Source organism: Nicotiana tomentosiformis, chromosome 4 (genome assembly GCF_000390325.3).
Source record: "Nicotiana tomentosiformis chromosome 4, ASM39032v3, whole genome shotgun sequence".
NCBI classification, from domain to species: Eukaryota; Viridiplantae; Streptophyta; class Magnoliopsida; order Solanales; family Solanaceae; genus Nicotiana; species Nicotiana tomentosiformis.
In genome coordinates this window covers 83,099,395-83,121,519 of record NC_090815.1, presented here as the reverse complement: position 1 = coordinate 83,121,519, position 22,125 = coordinate 83,099,395, and the positions used below count along the sequence as shown (strand labels likewise).

The 22,125-nt window shown below is 37.7% G+C and overlaps 1 protein-coding gene across 10 annotated transcripts; it reads left to right on the top strand.

Annotated features, from left to right (window-relative positions):
- The first annotated feature begins 344 nt into the window (after positions 1-344).
- LOC104091609 (protein translocase subunit SECA2, chloroplastic) lies at positions 345-21,822 on the top strand. 10 transcript variants are annotated; one of them, XM_070199914.1, is made up of 34 exons: positions 345-611; positions 723-857; positions 957-1,026; positions 1,169-1,233; positions 1,506-1,626; positions 1,969-2,060; positions 2,308-2,373; positions 2,580-2,644; positions 2,719-2,806; positions 3,279-3,344; positions 3,434-3,549; positions 3,631-3,721; positions 5,488-5,571; positions 5,668-5,760; positions 5,929-6,024; positions 6,132-6,217; positions 7,911-7,989; positions 8,120-8,233; positions 8,325-8,420; positions 8,501-8,564; positions 8,718-9,007; positions 10,151-10,206; positions 10,832-10,949; positions 11,157-11,237; positions 11,430-11,509; positions 13,181-13,235; positions 13,330-13,399; positions 13,478-13,667; positions 13,754-13,877; positions 14,218-14,376; positions 20,384-20,458; positions 20,546-20,751; positions 20,960-21,088; positions 21,214-21,822. In XM_070199914.1, exons 1-32 carry the CDS (start codon positions 411-413, stop codon positions 20,705-20,707), a joined length of 3,348 nt encoding a protein of 1,115 aa, XP_070056015.1. In that variant the 5' UTR covers positions 345-410; the 3' UTR covers positions 20,708-20,751; positions 20,960-21,088; positions 21,214-21,822. The 10 variants fall into 10 exon arrangements, with proteins under 10 accessions (XP_070056015.1, XP_070056016.1, XP_070056013.1 ...); XM_070199915.1 differs by having other exon boundaries at positions 21,211-21,822; XM_070199912.1 differs by having other exon boundaries at positions 21,187-21,822.
- Positions 21,823-22,125: the final 303 nt, after the last annotated feature.

Genomic DNA, 22,125 nt, shown 5'->3' with positions numbered 1-22,125 from the left:
TTTGAAGTTGTCGTTATATGTCACATTCCTTACTTGTCGAGTTTGCTCTTATATGCTTTATTTGAAGTTGTTACTGCTTTTATCATTATTTGATTTCTTTTATTGTTGAGTTACTCTTAGTTGAAATTGTTGTTATATGATACTCTTTTGTTGCCGGGTTATTCTCATGCATTTAGATATAGTACTAGTTCGTGCCATCTCTTTCATTGTTAGCCTAATTCATACACTAGAATCCAAAGTTTTCTATTTTATGGAAATACTTTCAATATGGAGTTTATCCTTAAACAATTAATTGAAATTGAGGTTATCGAAAGTCATTAAGTTGTGTTTAAAGGGAGTATTGTTCCTCGTTGAGTTACTTTCCCATTTATTTTGTTGTTATTGAGATCCGAAACAAAAGCAGTGCAACAATGGCAGCAGCAGCAGCATCCACCACCGCAGTGCTGCCGCTGCATTTCCGGCCGCACCGCCGCAAGGACCACCCTTCTCTACTACTTACTCCTCTTTTCTTCACCAAGTCCCCTACATACCCTTTACTTGTTTTTCCTTCTCCTTCTTCCAATACTCGCCGCCATCTCACTCTCTCTCCAGTAGTCTCTGCTTCTCTTATGGTACAGCACTTATGATACACTTCTTTACGATTATTTGAATTCTTTGATTCAATTCAATATTCGGTTCGCTTGATATTCTTAATTTTTTTTCTGTTTTGTTTGTTTAAAAAGGAAACAGTGAATGGAGTGAGAAAATCTTGGAGTGGTTTAACTAGCTTGAATAATTGGGTTGTAAAAGATTATTACAGGCTTGTCAATTCTGTTAATTCCTTTGAGCCCCTTATTCAGAATCTTTCTGATGAGCAGGTTGGTTTTTGTCTCAACAATCAACTGTCATTTTTGTTAATCTTGTTTAGTTTGCCTTTTTTTCTTCTTCTTAATTTTATTTGTATTTTGTTGTGATAGTTGAGTGCAAAAACTGTGGAGTTTCGTCGCCGTTTGAGAGAAGGAGAGACACTAGCTCATATTCAAGCTGGTCTGACAAATTTTACATGCCTTTTTCTTTTTGCTATTAAAGATTGATTCTTTTTTTTTTGATAAGGTAAACAGTGAATATTTAAGCCAAAAGAATTAAAGTTCTTGTATTTGATCACGTTCGTTGCAATTTCTACCTCTAGAGGCATTTGCAGTTGTTCGTGAGGCTGCAAAAAGGAAGCTGGGAATGCGCCATTTCGATGTTCAGGTATATAATTCTTGACCATATTGATTATATAAACATAACATCTTCTGAAGGATGTTGATTTGCTTAATTTCACAGCTAATATACTTTGCACTTTTTTTGTTAATTTTCATCAAAAGATCATCTTGATGTTCTTGTCAGAGACTGGTCATGCGTAATGATATTATACATGGATGTTTGGTATAATCAAATAGATACAACAATAAACTACCTCTGCTAATAACTAGATATTACATATGTTAATTGATCAATTCTGATTTAATTGGAAACCTTAGATTATTGGAGGAGCAGTGCTCCATGATGGGGCTATCGCAGAGATGAAGACTGGTGAAGGGAAAACCTTGGTGTCCACGTTGGCTGCATATCTTAATGCCTTAACCGGAGAGGGTGTTCATGGTATGCTGTGTTGAGTGTGTTTGTCTGTAGGTATATTTGAATGAGTCAATCAATCTATCTGTTTAGTTATCACACACACATACATATAAATATTTCCCCATCTATTTCTGCTCTCTCAGAAGGCACTTTTGCCTGCTATATAGCTTCAGGACTATGGATGGTGTTCATGGATGATTGTTGAGTAATCTTCAATATCAACCATTCAGGACATGAATTTATCTGTGGGATTTTACCTCAAACATACACTAGTTAATTAGAACTGGCAAATATTAGCATGATTGCAAATATAAAATAAGAATTGTTGGTGTTTACTAATTTTTCTTTTGGCATCTCCGTTGACAGTCGTAACAGTGAATGATTACTTAGCTCAACGTGATGCTGAGTGGATGGGACGTGTTCACCGTTTTCTAGGTCTTTCTGTTGGCCTTATCCAAGTAATTTTCTTTAATTAACTGTCTTTTATTTTAGTGTTATGCTTTTTTTTAATGGTTTCTAAAATTTTATTTTGCAAGCAGTTTTCCAAGAATTATGTGTAATTCAAGGCTTTGGTCTTTTTTTTATTTTACAGACCAACTGTTTTTTTGGGTCTATTTTTATTTTAGAGACCAACTGTTTTTTTTTGATAAAGATTTTAGAAACCAACTGTTATAAATCAACTGTAGTATTTCTTTCTATGAACAGAGAGGGATGAAGAGCAAGGAAAGGAAATCTAACTACAGATGTGATATAACATACACGAATAATTCAGTAAGTTGTAGTGAGTTTCATGTGGTTCACTTGCATATATATTATGTCATATATCTTTTCTGGTTTATTCTTCTCCATTTTTCTTAGTTGCTTAACACTTGAAAGCTTTCTGACATCCTTTGATGGTTGATTTAGCTGCCCTAACGGCTGCATGTCTCCTGCCTCCCTTTCTCCACCTTTCCCTTTTCTTATTTCCAATGGCCCAGGAACTTGGTTTTGACTATCTTCGAGATAATCTTGCCACTAGCCATGAGCAACTTGTGATGAGATGGTACACATTGATTGACCTTTTTCTCTCTTTCTTTTTAATTTGTGTGATGGTTCAAATTTACCTTGTACAAACAGGCCAAAGCCCTTCCATTTTGCTATAGTTGATGAAGTTGATTCAGTCCTCATCGATGAAGGAAGAAATCCATTGTTGATAAGTGGTGAGGTATGCCTCATTGTTTCTTATCTTGTCACAAAGTACTATTGATTATCCAAAATAAATGAATTTTCTTTATGTTACTGGAAAGTATTAACTGCATAAATTTTTGGTGGCTGGATGTCATTATTTTCAGTTTCCTGTTCATGTTTGCTTCTTTATTTTTGTTTTGTCTTTTATTACTCTTCTCGAATTTTTGGATGCACTCTCGCTTTAAGTTTTATTTTTGTTTTTTATAACCATGGTGTCCGGGTTAGCTTGCGTGCATCTCGACTAATTTCACGAGATACTTGCTATCTCCCACTATCTTGTTAATATTGTCCACCAAGGCTTGGACAGATGGGAAGAAATCACTGTGCTTTTGCCTCTGCTGGGATTTGAACATGAGACCTCATGGCTTTCAACCCACCTCATTGACCACTAGGCCACACCCTTGGGTGGAGTTTGTCTTTGATTTATTTATTTTTGCCTTCTATCTCAGGCTAATAAAGACGCTGCTCGTTACCCTGTTGCTGCTAGAGTAGCTGAGCTGCTTATTAAGGGTCTTGTGAGTTTCAAGTTTCTGAGTTATCCCTTTAAAACTTGAGCTCGGTGGCGACATTACACATTAAAAATGATGTTTACTTGTACTATCAGCATTATAGCATAGAGCTTAAGGATAATTCTGTGGAGTTAACTGAGGAGGGAATTGCACTTGCTGAGATGGCCCTAGAAACTAGTGACTTATGGGATGAGAATGATCCATGGGCCAGGTAAACATTTACCTTGTTGTTCTGTTCGTTTCTTTGTTGTATAAGGTAGTTTTGTTTTAACTATTACATCAAACACTGCAGATTCGTAATTAACGGTTTAAAAGCCAAGGAGTTTTACAAGCGTGATGTCCAATACATTGTTAGAAATGGGAAGGCTCTTATAATCAATGAGGTACTTGCGGTAGAAGTCTCCCTCATAAAGTTTGATTGTATTCTTGGTCTCTTTAGGCTTTAGCCGTCACTGATGATTTTATTGTCATTTTGTTCATCGACTTTCTTTCCTTGTTCTATTCAGTTTAACCCTTAAGATAGAATTGTTAGGAGTTTTTCAACCATGAAGGAACTGGCATGGTCAGTTTTATGATAATCACATGCTTATCTGCATTGTTCTTGTGAAGATTGTCGTTCGACCAGTGGTTAATAATTCTGTTACAACAAGTATGCCCCAATCCCAAGCAAGTCGGGGTTATTGAGAAACTGCCGACAACAGGGTTTTTGAGGGTTTCACTTCTCATAGATCTGACGGTTTAGGCAGATATATTGAGTGTCAGACTGAAATTAGTCCAAATGGGGCAAATGGATATTGAGGATCATATTCCCGATCCTAACTAGTTTGGGTTTGAGGCTTTGTGTTGTCTAACTACTTTAGGGCAGAATTTGCTGGGTAGAATAGAAAATTTTCAACAAGGGAGATTTTTTTCTCATTTCATACAGAGCTAAGAAATCATGTTGTATTCTGAGAGGAAACTGATAATTATCGATTGGAGGTTTGGAACTTCCCAAATTACAAGAAATTGAAGTATTTTTTGGTTAGGATATGTGCTTTGAAGCAGTCAAAAACCAGAACGGCAGGTTAACTAGCTATAGCAGTGTGACAAACCTGTCTCTAAGTGATAGAGGAAGGAACTGGGAAATCAGAGATGAATTATTCTCCCGAGTCCTGAGTTCCTACCACTGTTACCCAATGCCTCGCATCACTCTGATCGTGGAATAGAAACAAGTTTTCAGTTCACCACCTAACCTAAAGTGTAATCCGGTAAGGTTGCGTTCTTTAGATTATATATCAATATAATTTCAGAAACCTTGATGAAAAGAACAGTAATTTCTTAAGTTAAAATGAACTTGGAGGGACGAAAGTAGTGAATTACCAATATTGGGAATTACATTTTCCCTAAGTTGAGTGGAATTCAGAAACGAAAACTACTTCTAAATTAAATAATTGTTGTAGTTCAGATTTCTAAATTTAGGTTTCAGAGTGGCTTTTCTATCTTTTTATTTATTTGTAATTAAGCCGCCTTTAAATTGTATTTTGACCCATCACTTTAATGCCCCACTTGGGTCACAAGCTCACGCTGCTGGGCTCGGCGACTTCTCTATCATTTCCACACTGTCAAACCAGTTTGCAGTTTGCTGGGTGATGGTTAATTGTGGTTACTATCTATCCTACTATTCTGTGTGAAAGCTACTCTCGTGCAACTGTTACTAGTACAGTAGTACGTCTCAATCCCAAGTAAGTTGGGGTCGGTTATATGAATCCTCATTGACCATGTCGTTCCGTTTAGGCCCATCTCAGTACAATAGTATATAAAATAAAATTTGACAAAAGGAAATATTTACTGTTAGCACTAGAAGTTCTATATATTTTCTACTCAAATCTCTGCCGAGTCTAAAAGACTCCTAGCAAATTGGACCTGAAGTGAACGTACTAATAAAACTTAATCCCAACTAATTGTTATCACCTACTTTTGTGGTAGGTCTGCATGGATTCTAAGTGATTGTAGGTCTCTCCAGACAATTTCCTTCCATGTGTTTTAGGTCTTAAAGCTATCTTATAGTTGGGCTAAATTCTAATCCATGAAAATGATTATATTTTGAAGAGCTTTGGACATATTTGTTGCATGTCAGACGTTGATTTCGTTTCTTGGTATTACTTTACAGTTGACTGGAAGAGTGGAAGAGAAAAGGCGATGGTCTGAGGGAATCCATCAGGCCGTGGAGGCTAAAGAAGGCCTTAAAATCCAGGTATACTATCTCTTACTGTTGACTGCTCCTTTCTGAAACTTTTTCTCAAGTATTATTCTAACTTTATTAAAAGTCCACGCTCTATTCATTTGTTAGGCTGATTCTGTTGTCGTGGCACAAATTACATATCAGTCGCTATTTAAGCTTTATCCAAGGCTCTCAGGGATGACTGGGACTGCAAAAACTGAGGTGGGTTCACTTTTACAGTTTCAAATATAGTTTATGTTTTAGTACTGAATTTCAATGCTTAGCAAAAACTGAGGTGGGGTCACTTTTACAGTTTCAGGTATAGTTTATGTTTTAGTACTGAATTTCAATGCTTATGATACTTATCACCTATATACGTGTGCACTGCAGGAAAAAGAGTTCTTGAAGATGTTTCAAATTCCAGTAATTGAAGTACCCACAAATTTGCCTAACATTCGTAAAGATTTACCAATTCAAGCTTTTGCAGTAAGATGTTTATCATACTTAAGTAAGTCTGGTGAGGTTTTGGGAAAAGGAATATGTAACAAGTCTCTAATTTCAATTTGCCATGATTTCTATTGTTATGCCTTCAGACTGCACGAGGAAAATGGGAGTATGTTCGTGAAGAAGTTGAGTTTATGTTCCGTTTGGGTCGTCCGGTTTTAGTGGGGACCACAAGGTGCTTCCATGAATGTTTTTGGTTTGATTTACTGCTTTAAAGTTATGAAAATGTTACCCTAAGTATTGACTCTCTCATATGCTACAGTGATTGATTACGCACTTCTTATGAAAATATGTATGCAGACAAACATATATCTTTGTGTGTGTATGTGTGTGTGTGTGTGTGTGTGTGTGTGTGTGTGTGTGTATATATATATATATATATATATATATATATATATATATATATATATATATATATATATATATATAGTTGGGTTTACTCACCCGGTGTCCGGTACCCTCATTGGAACCCGACTATATTCGAATTCGCGCCGCGTAAGGCCCATTTAAGGGGAAAGCGCTCCTTAACAGGATTTTTTCCATACCCAGGGCTCGAATCCGAGACCTCTGGTTAAGGGTGGAGGGATCCTGTCCATCCCACTACAACCCATGTTGGTGTGTACATATATATTCTTTTGTGGAGCTACTCTGTGAAGCATTTTTAGGCTTGATTTACTGCTTTAAAATTATGAAACTGTTATCCTCCTTATTGACTTTCACATATGCTACAATCATTGATTACAGCACTGTACCCAGAGACACATATATATCTCTATGTACATATATATTCTTTTGTGGAGCTACTCAGTGAAGCATTTTTAGGCTATCTGCCGGTCTTATAATTGTTTCCATCATAATATGGTGAACACTTTAATTGTAAAATTTTCCCTATATGATGGATGATGTAAATACTCTCATATGAGCATTTGTACCTAGGAAAAAAATCACACCTCGACTCTTTTGACAGATATTCCCTTTTTAATGTTATCAGATGAAAAGGACAATCTGATTTCAATGTGAAAACTGGAATCAAGAGACAAGTACCTGCTACATGCTACTTGAGAGAGTGATTGATTTGTCTTATTCCTGTGCACAAGCATAACAGAGGGAAAATAATCAGTGACCATCATTAGACTATCAGCAGGAGCAAAAACCAATAAAGGATAGAATATTTAATCAAGCGGCAAGAAAAAAACAAGGGGGAAAATAAAGGAAACGGGGAAAGCCTGACAAAGAAGGATGCATATAGCAACTATAGAAACTGAATATCAATTTCTTTTTGGGGGGGGGGGGGGGTTATATATAGTAAGTTTATGTTGGTGAAAATTCTTCTGTTAAATTTGCTAAAAAGCAGCATACTCTCTCAGGTCTGTATGTTTCCGTACCAGGTACTACAACTGATGTTTACTCGACAAGTTCTGATATTAAGCAATAATGACATTATTAACTTCACCTGTTAGTTCTTTTTGACACGTATATGCCATCATCTTTTCTAGAGAAACTAGTATCTGCTTAATTTTAATTTTAAGATATGACTGCTTGCGTCGAGGGTCTCTCAGAAACAGCCTCTCTACTTTCACAAGGTAGGGGTAAGGTCTCCGTACACACTACCCTCCCCATACCCCACTTGTGTGATTACACTGAGATTGTTGTTGTTGTTGTAGATTTAAGATATGACTGCTTGCGGATCTCTCTCTAGTAGCCTATGAAATTTCTCTGAACTGGAATGCTGTAGGACTGTAAAAAGTTTTGTATTTGTTAGGTCTCAGTTAGCCATCTAAATTTGAATTTCATTTCTGTTCACATTACCTTTGCTGACAACTAATGTCTCTAATGCAATATTTTGACTAATATTAATTCTAATGCAGTGTTGAAAATTCTGAATACTTGTCTGACTTGCTGAAGGAAAGAAAAATTCCACACAATGTCCTCAATGCTCGTCCCAAGGTTTGTACAGAACTCTTGAGCTCTACTTTAACTCAAAATTTCAGTTTGGTTTGGTATTCTCCTACTTCCATATCTTTACATGTGATTTTATTTTGCTGGCTTTTGATTGATATTTTCTTGGTTCTTGCAGTATGCTGCTAGGGAGGCTGATATTGTTGCACAAGCAGGGAGAAAATATGCAATCACCATATCTACTAACATGGCAGGAAGGGGTACTGATATAATCCTGGGAGGAAATCCAAAGGCAAGTTAACATCTATGTGCTTTAACATTTTACTCATTCATATTAAGGCCCTAGCATTTGGAATGACTTTCATGGCTTTTACATGATAAAGATGCTTGCGAACGAAATTTTGGATGATAGCATACTTCCATTTCTGACACAAGATGTTCCTGAAGTTGATGTTGATGGAGAATCAAATTCTCAAAAGGTTCTTTTGGCATTCTGTCCCAATTAGATAGAGAAGCAAGTACTGGTCTCCCCCTCTGCTGATAGTATTTCTGTATGTAGGTTATGTCAAAGATAAAAGTTGGACCGTCATCATTGGCTTTGCTTGCTAAAGCGGCTCTGATGGGTTAGTAATTTTAATCAACTAGTATCTCAAGTCTAAATCAGTTTAACTGATAGCTCCCAATGGATTATAGCTTTAGCATCTTGATATTGATGTACTGACATTTTTTATCTGATTGCTTTCTCTTTGTGGATTTCTGTTTGTTGTATTGGTTAGCTAAGTACGTTAGCAAAAATGAGAGCAAGAAATGGTCATATCAAGAGGCAAAGTCAATGATAGCTGAATCCATTGAGCTGAGTCAGTCAGTGGAGATAAAAGAGCTACAGAAGCAGGCTGATGAGCAGTCAGAATTTTATCCTCTTGGTCCATCCATTGCTCTAACTTATGTATCAGTTCTTGAGGATTGCGTGTCTCACTGTTTGAATGAAGGGTTAGAAGTGAAAAGGCTCGGGGGCCTTCACGTCATTGGAACTTCTCTGCATGAGTCCAGGAGAATTGATAACCAGGTGAGTTTTAGTTTGGTAGGACTTTCAAAGAGGAATAACTGAATTGACACTTGTATCAAGAAAGTTTAAGAATAAAATAATGTAAACCTTTGGCCTCTTGAAATGTTTATTCATGTTGCAGAAAAATGAAAGAATGCTTAGACGATTTCGTATTCTTATGAGTATAGCAGTTATTTTGTTTGACCGCCTAATCTTATCGTTGTAGTTTATGTGCGAGTTCCATAGAGACTTTTTGTGTCTTTCATGGTCTTGTTAATTCCGCATGTGTTGGAAGTGGGCAATTTTATGACCTTTTGGACGAAGTTACATTTATATAACTTCTGTCTGCAAATGGCAGAAGTTTTTTCTTGACTCTTCCTTTCCTTCTAAATATAGGCGATACAAGATGCAGTTTTTTGTTATCTTTGTCACATGGGGTTTATCTCTCCACAAAACCTTGTACATGTGGAAGTTCTTCTCCTTTTACTGTGTGCTTCTCTATCCTTTTAGTTTTCTTGAGAATCTTTTTAGTGCATAACATGCTCGATGACCAAACAATACATAGTAATTACAAATTCTCATCTAAAATAGGTTACCACTTCTACAGTATATTGTTTGGGGTGTTAAGCCCGTCATTCACCAAGGTCAGTTGGTGCTTAATATTTGATTCTACGTCTGTAGTTTGCCTACAAAACAAAGCTCCCTATTGTGTTAGTTGCTTCATCGGTCTTCTTTTGTCTCCTTGATAATTATGTAACTGATGCCACTACAGCATGATATGCACCTTAGAATTTGGTACTGGAGCTTCCTAGTTTAAAGTTGTCTTAATGTGCACGAATGCACTGTCAAACAATTCATACCTTGTCTAGCAAGTATTCTACTGCACCTTATTTAGCTGGTGAAGTTGGGAAAACTTTCTTAGTTTATTTTGTTTCGTACCACCTTGAACTTTCATAATAGCTAGCTTTTACTGTAGAATCCCAGGAACTTATTTCTATCTTTTTGGATCATTACCTGTAGAACCAGCCTAATGTAAAAATGGGTGATGCAACTCATAATGGCTTGTTCTTCAAATTCATTTCTGTGATTTAACTTTTGGGTATTGCTTTTCCTTTGATGTGTTGAGTTAACCATGTATATTGATCTATAAGTTGTGCCTTGTAGCTTCGTGGTAGAGCTGGCAGGCAGGGTGATCCTGGATCAACACGATTTATGGTGAGGTAAGATGCTAGATTTAAGTTTAATCCTTCCTCTGCAATACTTTGATCGTGAAGTAAATATAACTTAACCATCCTTTCCGATTTCCTTATCCAAAAATAAAATAAAATAATAAAGTTAACTATATCTTTGTTCTGTTTATAAGAAGATACTTACATATATGAGTGCGAGTGTGTGCGCGCTCGCACGCTTGTACATACACATGTCTATATGTATGTTTCTGAAATAAACCGTTGGTGGTGGTTCAGCTATGTGAGTTATAAGCACTATTTCATATAAAGGAAAAACAAAACAACATAATTTTCTATGCCTTTATTAATTTAGGTAAAAAAAGGCAAAGCTCCTTCACAGTGTTCTTGATTCCTAATTCAGGGTAAAGTTCTCCATATTGCACAAGGTGTATGTGCATTAGATTTTTCTGCAGTTATCTAAACTCCAAATTGTACTCTTTGGCCTTACTCGCCTCTAGTGTGCTGAAAATATTCTTGGTTTTGGTGAAGTATCAAAATTCTTGTATAAGTTTGGAAAGTGTATTACAGCTTTTCGTGAAAAGATTACTACATTCTGTGACTAACCTGTTATCCTTAAAATGCCATTGCTGATCCTAGCTACTTTTATTTATTACAGCTTGCAGGATGAGATGTTTCAAAAATTTAACTTTGACACTGAGTGGGCAGTGAAGCTTATATCCAGGATTACAAATGATGAAGATATCCCAATAGAAGGTCATGGAATAGTTAAACAGGTGCTGAATAATCTCTGTTTGCTCTGTTTCTGTCTCTGTAATTTAGTATGCTGGGGTCTTTCTCGTTTTGTTCTTTATATGGATAAGTGTGGCTTGGCTATGTTTGGTTTCAGTGTTATTTCTGTTTTTCAAAGATATATCTTCCTTCTTTTTTCTTTCTCTGACATGCTTCTAACGATGATTGTTGAAACATTACTTAACTGTCAGCTTTTGGGTTTACAAATCAATGCTGAGAAATACTTTTTTGGAATACGAAAGAGCCTAGTAGAATTCGATGAAGTCCTTGAGGTATGTAGCTCATGTACTGATTCAGTTTCTGCTGTTTTGATGTCTTCGTTTCTCGTTTTAGGATATTATCCCCTACTTTTGACTCAAGAATATGTGCATTTTACTATTAAGTCTACTAATTCATTTTTTAATAATGATTTTGCGTGATCACGTTCTTGCTGTGTTATATGCTTTACTTTTTCTCCTTCGCAGGTTCAAAGAAAGCATGTTTACGATCTTCGGCAATTAATTTTAACTGGAGATTTTGAGAGTTGTGCAGAGCACATTTTCAAGTGAGCCCCTTGATTCTCAGTCATTTAAATGATGGAATCAATATCCCTGTGTTTGAACTCATCTATCTGCACTCATGGAAAATATCTGAGTTTTCATATTTAGAATACCACCCCATTATTTTTTCCAGTTTCTTTTTTCAAATGTCACGAATCTTTTGCTCCACACGGTATGCTGAAATTGGAAAGTTATAAGACTCGGATAATATACTCCCTCCATCCAAAAGAGGTTTTGTGTTATCTTTTTCTGTGCTCTAAAATCATATCCTCTTTCCAGAAGAAATAATTTAACCCACGTTTCTGCAATATAATGTTACACAAGAGTACTTTTCCACACTGCACTACAACTTCAGTATCTATTTTATCATCCTAAATTGCAAAAGTCAGCATATGGCTTCACATGTTTTCTCATTTTTGTGGTTTTTAACTCTTCCTCTGATTTTCTTCTTGGATCCAGGTCTATTAAATTAGAAGGGAGAAAATTATTTCTAATGTATTTTATTACTTTGTCATTTTGTTATGAGACATTACAAAATTCAAAATAGCTTTGACCGAGTCAACATACTATGTGACATTTTTTTCTGATACTATGTGACATAGGGTACTTCTGTAAAATGCTGATAAGCAAATAACAAGATGAAGTCTTTTTCGTTAATGAGAACCAGCAGAAGTCTAGCAAATGTTGTGAAGATATTCCTCGTCTTATAAGTTAGATAGTATCTCTGGGAAATCAAGGATCAATACTTTATGCTAGAATTTGAAGTAAAATAAAATCATGACCTGTTTGATGCTGATAAGAGACTTGTGTTGCAAAATGACTTATACCCTTGAGTGAAGGTATGGAACTGGGTACAACTAGCAGCATTTTTTCTTTTATATATTTTGTAGCCCGACTTACTCAGCCATATCTTTTGTGGGCTCAGTGATTTGACGATCCTAAAGCTTAGTATGGGATATAAGATTCATGTACCCAATTCTATTCAGCACAAAATTATAAAAATTCTATCTCAAGAAAAAGGAAGAGTTAAGCCAGAATTGCATGAAATTTGAGCAAGTAGCCAATCTGTCGTGTCATCTTCCCTATCTTGTTAAAGACTTGTTTGAAAAACAATAATGTGACTTTTTGAAGCTTGTACTCTTTTCAACTTCTTTTTACACATTAAAGCTTTCATGCTAGTGCATCTTATGTTTTGACAATGATGCTATAACACTCCTTGAGAGGTTGTGGTTGCAGAATGAAGCCATTAAGATGCTTTTTGTCAGTTTATTTTTTTTCCTTGGTATTTTGGTTAGTTTGCTGTTTACTTTTGCGAACTGGGTATTTTTGAAGCTTAAATAAGTTATATCATCTCATGGCAGACTGGGAAATTATTGGGCCGGGCTGGATTTGAACCAGCGGAGATGTTTTTGAACCAATTTACAGTATTTAACCCGCGTTTCTGTCATCAGTTAACATTCCGTAGCTTCCCCAACAGTGAATGATTTGTTCCAAAATAAATACTTGGGAAATTTGTTTGAGCCATGGGCACCTCTTGCTCCCTTTGTGTTCGTCCTTGCTGAAAACTGAAATAATACAATGGTGTGCACATGTTGTTCTGGATTAAGTTTTTTCAGCTAAGCCAATATACTTTTCGAGGATCAAAATTTTCTCACCACCATTACAATTCTATGTAGATACATGCAAGCAGTGGTGGATGATGTTATCTTTAAGAATGTTAATCCGCAAAAGGTAGCTAGATTTCTTCTCTGAAGTAGACAAGTTTTATGATGCGTTGCATTGTTTTTTCTTTTCCTCACTGATGTTGTTTTGCTAAATGTCATAGCACCCAAGTAACTGGTGCTTGGACAAAATCTTAAAGGAGTTCAAAGGCATTGCGGGCGAGATATTGAATGGTAAGAGTGGATTATGGTATAACCAGTAATGAATTTTGCAGTTTGCATCATAAAGTTTGACTGTGAAATTATGTGTAGATTCATTTGCTGGGATTACCGAGGAAGCATTAGTAGATTCACTTGTACAACTTCAGAAGGTGCAATCCTTATCCATTGACAACTTTTCCCTTCCAAATTTGCCTTCAACTCCAAATTCTTTTAGAGGTATACGTGGAAAGACCTCTTCTTTCAGACGCTGGCTGGCTATATGCTCCGATGACTCAATGAAGTATGGCCAATCTACATCAATGAGTTCAATGATTTAAACTTCTTTATTTCAATCTTCTGATTATATATGTCTGATTTCTGTGCTAGGTATGGGAAGTACAGAGAGATGGTTAATTTCCTCCGAAAGTACCTGGGAGATTTCCTCATTGCCAGCTATTTAGATGTAATACAAGAATCTGGATATGATGCTGTATACGTGAAGGAAATAGAGGTATCCGTTTTTCTAGAATTTGCTCATGCTACTAAAGCGCATTCCCCACGGTAAACTCATTGGTATGCCATCATATCAAGTTTACACGCCAGATTTGTCATTATCCAATTGTATGTTCTTTTTCATTAAAAGAAAGAGGAAAAAGGAAGAGATTGGAAGAGTGGGAAATGCTGCATGTGCTCTCAGGCACACCTTTCGAGGCTGTAAAAGACAATACTTTTCCGGCGTAATCTAGTTCTCCGACGTCCTTTTCGAAGTCTTTAATTTTAATCATCCTCCAGTGATTAATCTTAAAAATTATTCTGGTTCATTATGGGTGATAATAGGATTTATTTTACAGCTAAACTCAAATCGTATGACATTACAAGACTTGAATCAAGATCAGAAACTTGGTTCGAATGGGTGGAAAGGAGTCGTAATCTCATGCGTAGATCAACCTTTAGCTGGAAAACTATGGAATGGTTGTGTTTTGTCCTTCAAGAGGCCTCAAAAGATGCTGGTACGTTTGTAAGGAAATGGCAGCTAAAGGAGCAATATTCATCATTCTACAGTTCCAGGAAATACAACAAGTTTGGAAGATTTATTAGCATTGTTACTGTCCAAGGTGTCAACAGAGCAGTAACTATTATTCCAGAAGTTACATTTAATGCGGGATGGAATGAAATCGCATTTAAGATCAGGAACTTCATTAATGAAAATAAAAGGCCATTTATTACAAATGGTCCCAAGAAGGCAGATCCGAAAACTCCCTATGCTTCGTCTGTTAAAGTCAGCAAATGGCAGTCAAGAGAGTGCGATGAAGTCCACGTTACACATGGTCCCAACAACAGAATATTAATCTCCGATGGTGAGGTCAACACTGATGATGGTTTGCTGAGCAGGTGCATTGTTGGAAGCTTTGACGAGGGCTTTGACGAAAAACCAACCCTTGCTGACATCCGGGCGATGGTCAGTGAATACTTGGAAGAAAGCCTTTGGAGTCGATGTCTACGAAATGGCCGGACCCAACTTTCTTTTTCAATTTCCTAACAAGTACATGGCAGAACACATCCTTAAAGGGGAATGGAGGTGGAAGCGAACAAAAATTCATCTGGAATGGTGGTCGCCGACGGCCGGCTGCTGTTCAATCAACCAAAAAAGAGATTGGACATGGATTAGAGCTATGGGTGTCCCAATGCACTTCTGGACTGAGAAAATCTTCAAAGCTATTGGAGATCTTTGTGGTGGTTGGCTAGAAACCGAGGAAGAAACTTCCTTAAAGAACCATCTCAAATGGGCAAGGATTAAAATCAGAGGTGGAGAAAGCACCGAAGGAAGTGGTAATAGTTGACAAAGGAATAAACTTTACTATTCCGATCTGGTGTGAATCTCCGACGAGGGTGGCTGCCGGAGAAGATGATGATGTGAGAAGAAAGCAGTGTATTGTCCGCTGGGCAATGAAACCCTATCATGAAGTACAAAAGGCGTACAGGGGTATTAATGATAGGGTTGGTCACGTGGGAACATCAAGAAATGTGCCAATTTCAAATTCTGATAAAAGGGAAGGGTCACGTGAAGGACCCCAAAAGGTTCTGGCCCCAAAACCTACCTATCCCTCAAAGCCTAATCTTCAGAACAAGCCTTTGGACTCTAATTTAAGTGAGGAGGCCCAATTTCTAATTTCGGCCCAGCTCACTACACCCAATTGGAATAAAGTGGATCCCTTAGTCGATGAAATCGAAGCAATCTCCTTCTCCCCACTTAACACTGCTCAAACTTCTGAAGTGGAAAAGAACGAAGAAAGAGAAATCCCTCTCTATCATACAGGAGAGAGAGCAACAGATGCACCTTGAAGATGGTGATAAATATGAGGATGCTATGACTAATATCGACGGTGAAGGTATCCAAATTGATGGGGGTGGGAGGCAGCAAGGACATGCAAATGATAGTGCAAACTGAATCTTATAACTGGGCAATTGAGGAAGCTGAACCTCTGAAGATACAATTGCAAAGTGACGATTTAGAGGGGGAGATGGATGCAACCTTATGGGTTCATCAGAATGTAATTAAATTCAGCAAACAATTTGGGGTTGATTTCTAGGGATGTGAAGAGGATGCCCTGGCTTTATTTAAGAAGATCGACAGATGCAGGCATGCGAAGAGGCAAGAAACAGAAGCAGTAAATGTGGTGACTCCTAAAAAGAAAGGCAGTCAGGAGTTAAAAGGCCTGGTTTTCGACATGAAGTTCAAAAGTTCTGGGGCAAGGAATAGGGGGAAAGAAATCTCTATCATTGATCAATGAATGTGAAAATCATTTCATGGAATGTGAGGGGATTGAATCGTAGGAATAAGTGAAGGGTGATTAGCAGCTTGATCCTTGACTGGAAAGCTGATGTATATTGTTTTCAAGAAACGAAAATAGAAGGGGATATAGAAGGGATTGTCAAAGAAATTTGGGGGGTCAGGGGTATAAAATATGGGCAATTGGAGGCTAGTGGCACTAGGGGTGGTATCTTAATGCTATGGGATAGTAAAGTTTGGAAAGGTGAAAGTAGTAACCACGGGTGCTCACTCTTTGACTTGCAAATTTGAGTCACATTCACAAGACTTTAATTGGCACATGACATGAGTTTATGCTCCTAATTGCATTAGAGAAAGAAGGGAAGTGTGGTGGGAAATAGGGAGTACTAGAGGTCTATTCACAGGGCCTTGGGTAGTAGCTGGAGACTTTAACACAATCAGATTTCCCTCTGAAAAAAAGAATTGCAGCAGAATTACCAAATCGATGACTGAGTTTTCTAAATTCATAGAAGACATGGACTTGGTTGATCTTCCATTAGAAGGGGCATCTATACATGGGCTAGAGGGAACAGTCAGGAGACCATCTCAAAGATTGACAGGTTCCTGGTTTCGATGGAGTGGAATGAGTGTTTTAAAAACATCAAACAGGAAATTCTTCCTAGAGTTTGTTCTGATCACACACCTTTAATGTTACAGTGTGGTAGCTGTGATCACACTAAATCCTACTTCAAGTTCGAAAACTGGTGGTTGGAGACAGAAGGCTTTACTGATAGAGTCCAGAGCTGGTGGTCATCCTTCATCCTTGAAGGAAGACCGGATTATATCCTTGCTTGCAAGCTAAAAGCCCTAAAAGGAAAATTGAGAGAATGGAGCTCGAATAGCTATGGCAACCTGGAGAGGGGGAAAAGCCTCATCTTGAACCAAATTGCTGAGTTGGATGCTATCCAACAACAGAGGAACCTTAATGAGGAGGAGATGTCCATAAGAGCAAATCTCTCCATCGAATTTGAAGAATTTGCTACAAAGAAAGAAATAGCTTGGAGGCAAAGATCAAGGGCACTATGGCTCAAACAAGGAGACAGGAACACCAAGTTCTTCCAAAGAACTGCCAATGCACATAAAAGATTCAATAACATTAGCAAATTAGAGGTGGATGGGGAGAGTATTGAAGAACCAGTTGAGATCAAAAAGGAGATTATTGCTTTCTATCAGAAACTGTACTCTGAAATAGAAGTATGGAGACCTACCTGCAACATGAACAATTGCCTCTCTATTTCTGAAGTTGAAGTACAGACACTGCAAAATGCTTTTGAGGAGAATGAAGTCTTAGAGTGCTTAAAGACTTGTGCAATAGACAAAGCTCCGGGGCCGGATGGGTACACTATGGGTTTTTTATCAAATGCTGGGACGTGGTGAAATCAGACATAATGGCTACTATCCAGAACTTTCATTCTTAGGAGTTCTTTGGAAAGAGCTTCAATGCCACTTATGTGGCGTTGATACCTAAGAAGAGTGGTGCCAAGGAGTTACGGGATTTTAGGCCTATCAGTCTCATAGGCAGCATTTATAAATTGATCTCCAAGTTACTCACTGAAAGATTGAAAAGGGTGATGCACAAATTGGTAGATTCACAGCAAATGGCATTTATAAAAGGAAGACAAATCACAGATGCAGTTTTGATTGCAAATGAGTGTGTAGATTCCAGACTCAAGGAGAAGAGGCCAGGAATTATGTGCAAGTTAGATATTGAAAAGGCATTTGACCATGTCAATTGGGAATTTTTGCTTGGTACTCTCCAGAAGATGGGTTTTGGTAGGAAATGGATCAACTGGATCGGATTCTGTATAAGCACTGTCAGGTTCTCCATCTTGATCAATGGAGCTCCTGAAGGCTTTTTTCCTTCGGAAAGGGGCTTGAGACAAGGCGATTCCTTATCCCCTTTCTTATTCATACTTGCCATGGAAGGGTTAAACAATATGTTAAGAACAGCATAGGGCAATGGATGGATTAAGGGCTTCAATGTGGCAAGGAACCAAATTGACAGGTTGGAGGTTACTCATCTTCAATATGTAGATGATACCCTCATTTTCTGTGATGCTGATGAGATCCAAGTAAAGTATTTAAGAGTGATTCTTATAATTTTCGAAGCCATCTCTGGGCTTCATATCAACTGGAGGAAAAGTCAGATTTTTCCAGTTAATGAGGTATCTAATATTCAGCTGCTGGCAGGGATTCTGGGAGGTGAAATTGGTTCTATCCCAACCACTTATTTGGGGATGCCTTTGGGAGCTAAGAGCAAATCCAAGGACATATGGAATGGAGTCCTGGAAAAATGTGAGAAAAAGCTAGCAAGATGGAAATCAAACTACATTTCATTGGGTGGTAGATTGGTCCTAACTCTGTGCTAGATGCTCTCCCCACATATATGTTGTCCCTATTTCCTATATCTACCAATGTAGAGAAAATACTGAACACCTTGAGAAGAAACTTCCTCTGGCATGGAAACAAAGAGAAGAAGGGCTTTCATCTAGTCAAATGGAAAACTTTGACCCTCGGCAAAAAGATGGGAGATCTGGGGGGTCAGGAACTTGAGAATGCAGAATAAAAGTCTTTTGATGAAGTGACTTTAGAGGTTTACCAGGAGGAACAAGCTTTGTGGAGCAAGGTTATAAAGGCTAAATATGGAAAGGAATGATTCTGGATGACTAAGCAAGTAAACAATGCTTATGGTACCAGCTTGTGGAGAACAATAAGGAATCTGTGGCCAAATTTTGCTGGCAAGCTTCAATTCAAAGTAAGGGATGGTAGGAAAACTCTCTTTTGGGAAGATAACTGGTTAGGAATTGGTTGTCTTATGAATCTTTTTCCAGACATTTATGCCCTGAATCAACAACATAGAGTTACAGTATATGAACTTTGGGGGGCACAGGCAGGGAATCTCACTTTCAGAAGACCTTTACATGATTGGGAGCTGCCCAAAATAACATACTTCTTTAACACTCTGGAGCTATGCAACGGACTGCAGGAGGGAGAAGATACACTTAGCTGGAGCCAAAATAGCAGTGGGATGTACACAGTCAGTTCAGCCTACAAGTATCTAAACCAAAATGGTGGACAAGTCAATCTATGGCCTTGGAAACACATCTGGAGGGTCAAGACACCATACAGAGTGGCATGTTTTTCTTGGCTGGTAGTTAGAGAAGCTGTTTTAACACATGACAACTTGAGGAGAAGGGGAATACCAATCTGCTCGAGGTGTTACTTATGCGGCCAAGAGGTAGAGACAATCAGCCATCTGTTTCTACATTGTAGAGTGACTAGTCAGTTGTGGGATTTATTCATCAACCTCATGGGTATTAGATGGTCAATGCCAGGAAGAACATCTGAACTCTTGTCAAGCTGGAGTGTAGGGGATAAGTGCACTACTTCAAACAAAGACAGATGGAAAATTGTCCCTGCAACTATTTGGTGGACAATATGGAAGGAGAGGAACTCAAGATGCTTTGGGGATACAATTAGCTCTATTCAGAAAATTAAGATGAATTGTATTCTTCTTTTTTGTTTTTGGTGTAAAGCAGAATATAGTGACGACTTAGAGTCAATTTTACAAGTCCTAGATTCCTTGTAAGAAGCGCAAGGATTGTAATAGGGAGCTTTGTAGGCTTTTGTAAACTCTTTCTTTTGGCTTCCAGCACAACCTTTGTGCTGAAGATTGTTTAATATAAATATACATGTTACATTGTCAAAAAAAAGAGAGGAAAAGGAATGCCCCCAGGGCTAGTGGTAAGTGTGCAACCCGTGATGTGTGGTTTTAGCGCACGTTACCGGTTCGAACCCTACCGCAGGCTTTGCATTGCCTGGTACTTAAGTAGATAAGGGTAAGGGGTGGCCCCACTATCCACCGAATTTTGAACCTTGCACCACTAGCCCACTGGGATTTCTCGGTCATCATCGGAAAAAAGAGGAAAAAGGAAGCAAACTTTGGTGTTGGTGATATTTAAATCCTTTCAATGTTTAAAATTTAAATAAGACCATACCAGTGACCTGAAATCCTTTTGCTTTTTATTAGGTTATGATATCATTTTATGCCTCTTTTATTGCATAATAATTACCTCCATATAGGATTAGATTATGATAGAGGGTTTGGGTGTGTAGTTTGTGCATATGCTTAAAGTTCAAAAAGAATCTTATTATCTTAATTGATTCCTTATGTTATTTGGATTTAGCGGGCAGTACTTCTGAAGACATTAGATTGCTTCTGGAGGGATCATCTTATAAACATGAACCGACTAAGTTCAGCGGTATGGTATTTGCCTATCTGTTCGAAAAACTATGCTTTCCTTGATTGGAAGTCGTATATTGATTCTCCCTCTGGATTTCTGGAACAGGTGAATGTAAGGAGTTTTGGGCACAGAAATCCACTCGAGGAGTATAAGATCGATGGTTGCAGATTTTTCATCTCAATGCTTAGTGCAACTAGGAGGCTTACCGTGGAGTCCCTCCTGCGCTATTGGTCATCTCCAATGGAGAGTCAAGAGTTATATGTTTAATTAGTTGCTGTCTTTTCATATGTTCTCTTGCTGCTTATGTCCAGGTATTTCTATTCATTGTAGGTTATCATGTTTTCTCTCCCTTTGCTCCTCGGCTTGGCTTGGGACACTCTTCATATTGTTATTACTATAATCTTATTTTTCTGCAAAGCTGGTTGGGAGAATGGGGATGGCAAGAATTAGTTTTCTGAGTCGACATGCTTATTGTTGGTTGTGTTGCTAATTGGTATGTGCGTTATGACTTCTATACAGGATCTTGGTTTCTCATTATTCATCTTCCAGTCCGAGAAGTGAATTTTCGCGTCTTATTCCAGCTCAACCCAAGATGTACAAATGGCATGATTTGTGGAGGCATAACCTGATATGACTGTCAACTCTTCTGTAAGTATCCAAGGTAGCATTTGTGTGATACCCGAACCTTGTCTCTTTTTTCCCCCATTTAATTAGTTGTTTGAGATCTTTTGGTTGGAACATTGTAGCTCAAGTAACTGTGTCCTTTGAAGTAGGGATAATCTGAATTTGCACCTTGAATAGTTTGAGGACCACCTCAGTACATGACATCAGTTGGCTTAGTTAAGGGATGCTGAGCAACCTGCACAGGCTAGGACTATAGAAATATGACCATGGAGATTCAGAATAAAAACTAGGGAGATTGAGATTCATTTTTTTTGCACGGCGCTGGCTTTGCTAAAATTGTATGGACAGAGGAGTTAAAGAGAGACCTTTCAATTTGTCCCAAGGAAGTAGGGATGAGCCATCACAAACGGTCTCCAACAAACTGTTGGCAGGGCTTGCAGAAATCCTAATGACATTAAGCTGAATATCTGTCACACCATGTATCATTCTGAGTCATTGCAACAATAAATCCCAGGGCTTTAATTGCTCGAGCTGCTCATCTGAAGTGTAGAAATGCTAGATGTTGATCCTGGAGCTCAACCTCTTTGTTTATTTGTGTACAAATGATTAGAGAGACAGGTCTTACTCTTCAAATATGCCGCAGAAGATGTTTGTAACATTGGAATAATGTAAGGACTTAACTTATATACACAAGACATTGTAAATAACATTTACACTATTATTGTATTTTAACATATTATAATAGGTTATTTACCTTACTGTCTAGTTTACGAAAATAGGCTCAGAATACAGTTATCTGTTGTTACAATGTCACTTTAACCTGGAAAAAAATTGCATACTCGATTTTTATTGGCGAGAATGAGCAAAATTAGATGAAAAGGGAAATAGAAAAGGGAAAACCCCCATCTTAAATTGTGTTTGCTGCTGCTGTTATTGTGTTTCAAATTCACTATTGTAGAGTGAAATAAAATACGATCTACATATTTGAAGATTAAGTTAGATGATATGGAAACTGAAATAAGAAGTGATACAATATTTCACTCACTTTTCAGAATGCTTAA

Bases quoted from the DNA above. Each gene is read 5' to 3' on its own strand.
- LOC104091609 (XM_070199914.1), top strand. From the start codon at position 411: ATGGCAGCAGCAGCAGCATCCACCACCGCAGTGCTGCCGCTGCATTTC. The intron at 1,234-1,505 runs GTATATAATTCT...TGGAAACCTTAG, and splicing joins TGCGCCATTTCGATGTTCAG to ATTATTGGAGGAGCAGTGCT. The intron at 8,234-8,324 runs GCAAGTTAACAT...TACATGATAAAG, and splicing joins TCCTGGGAGGAAATCCAAAG to ATGCTTGCGAACGAAATTTT.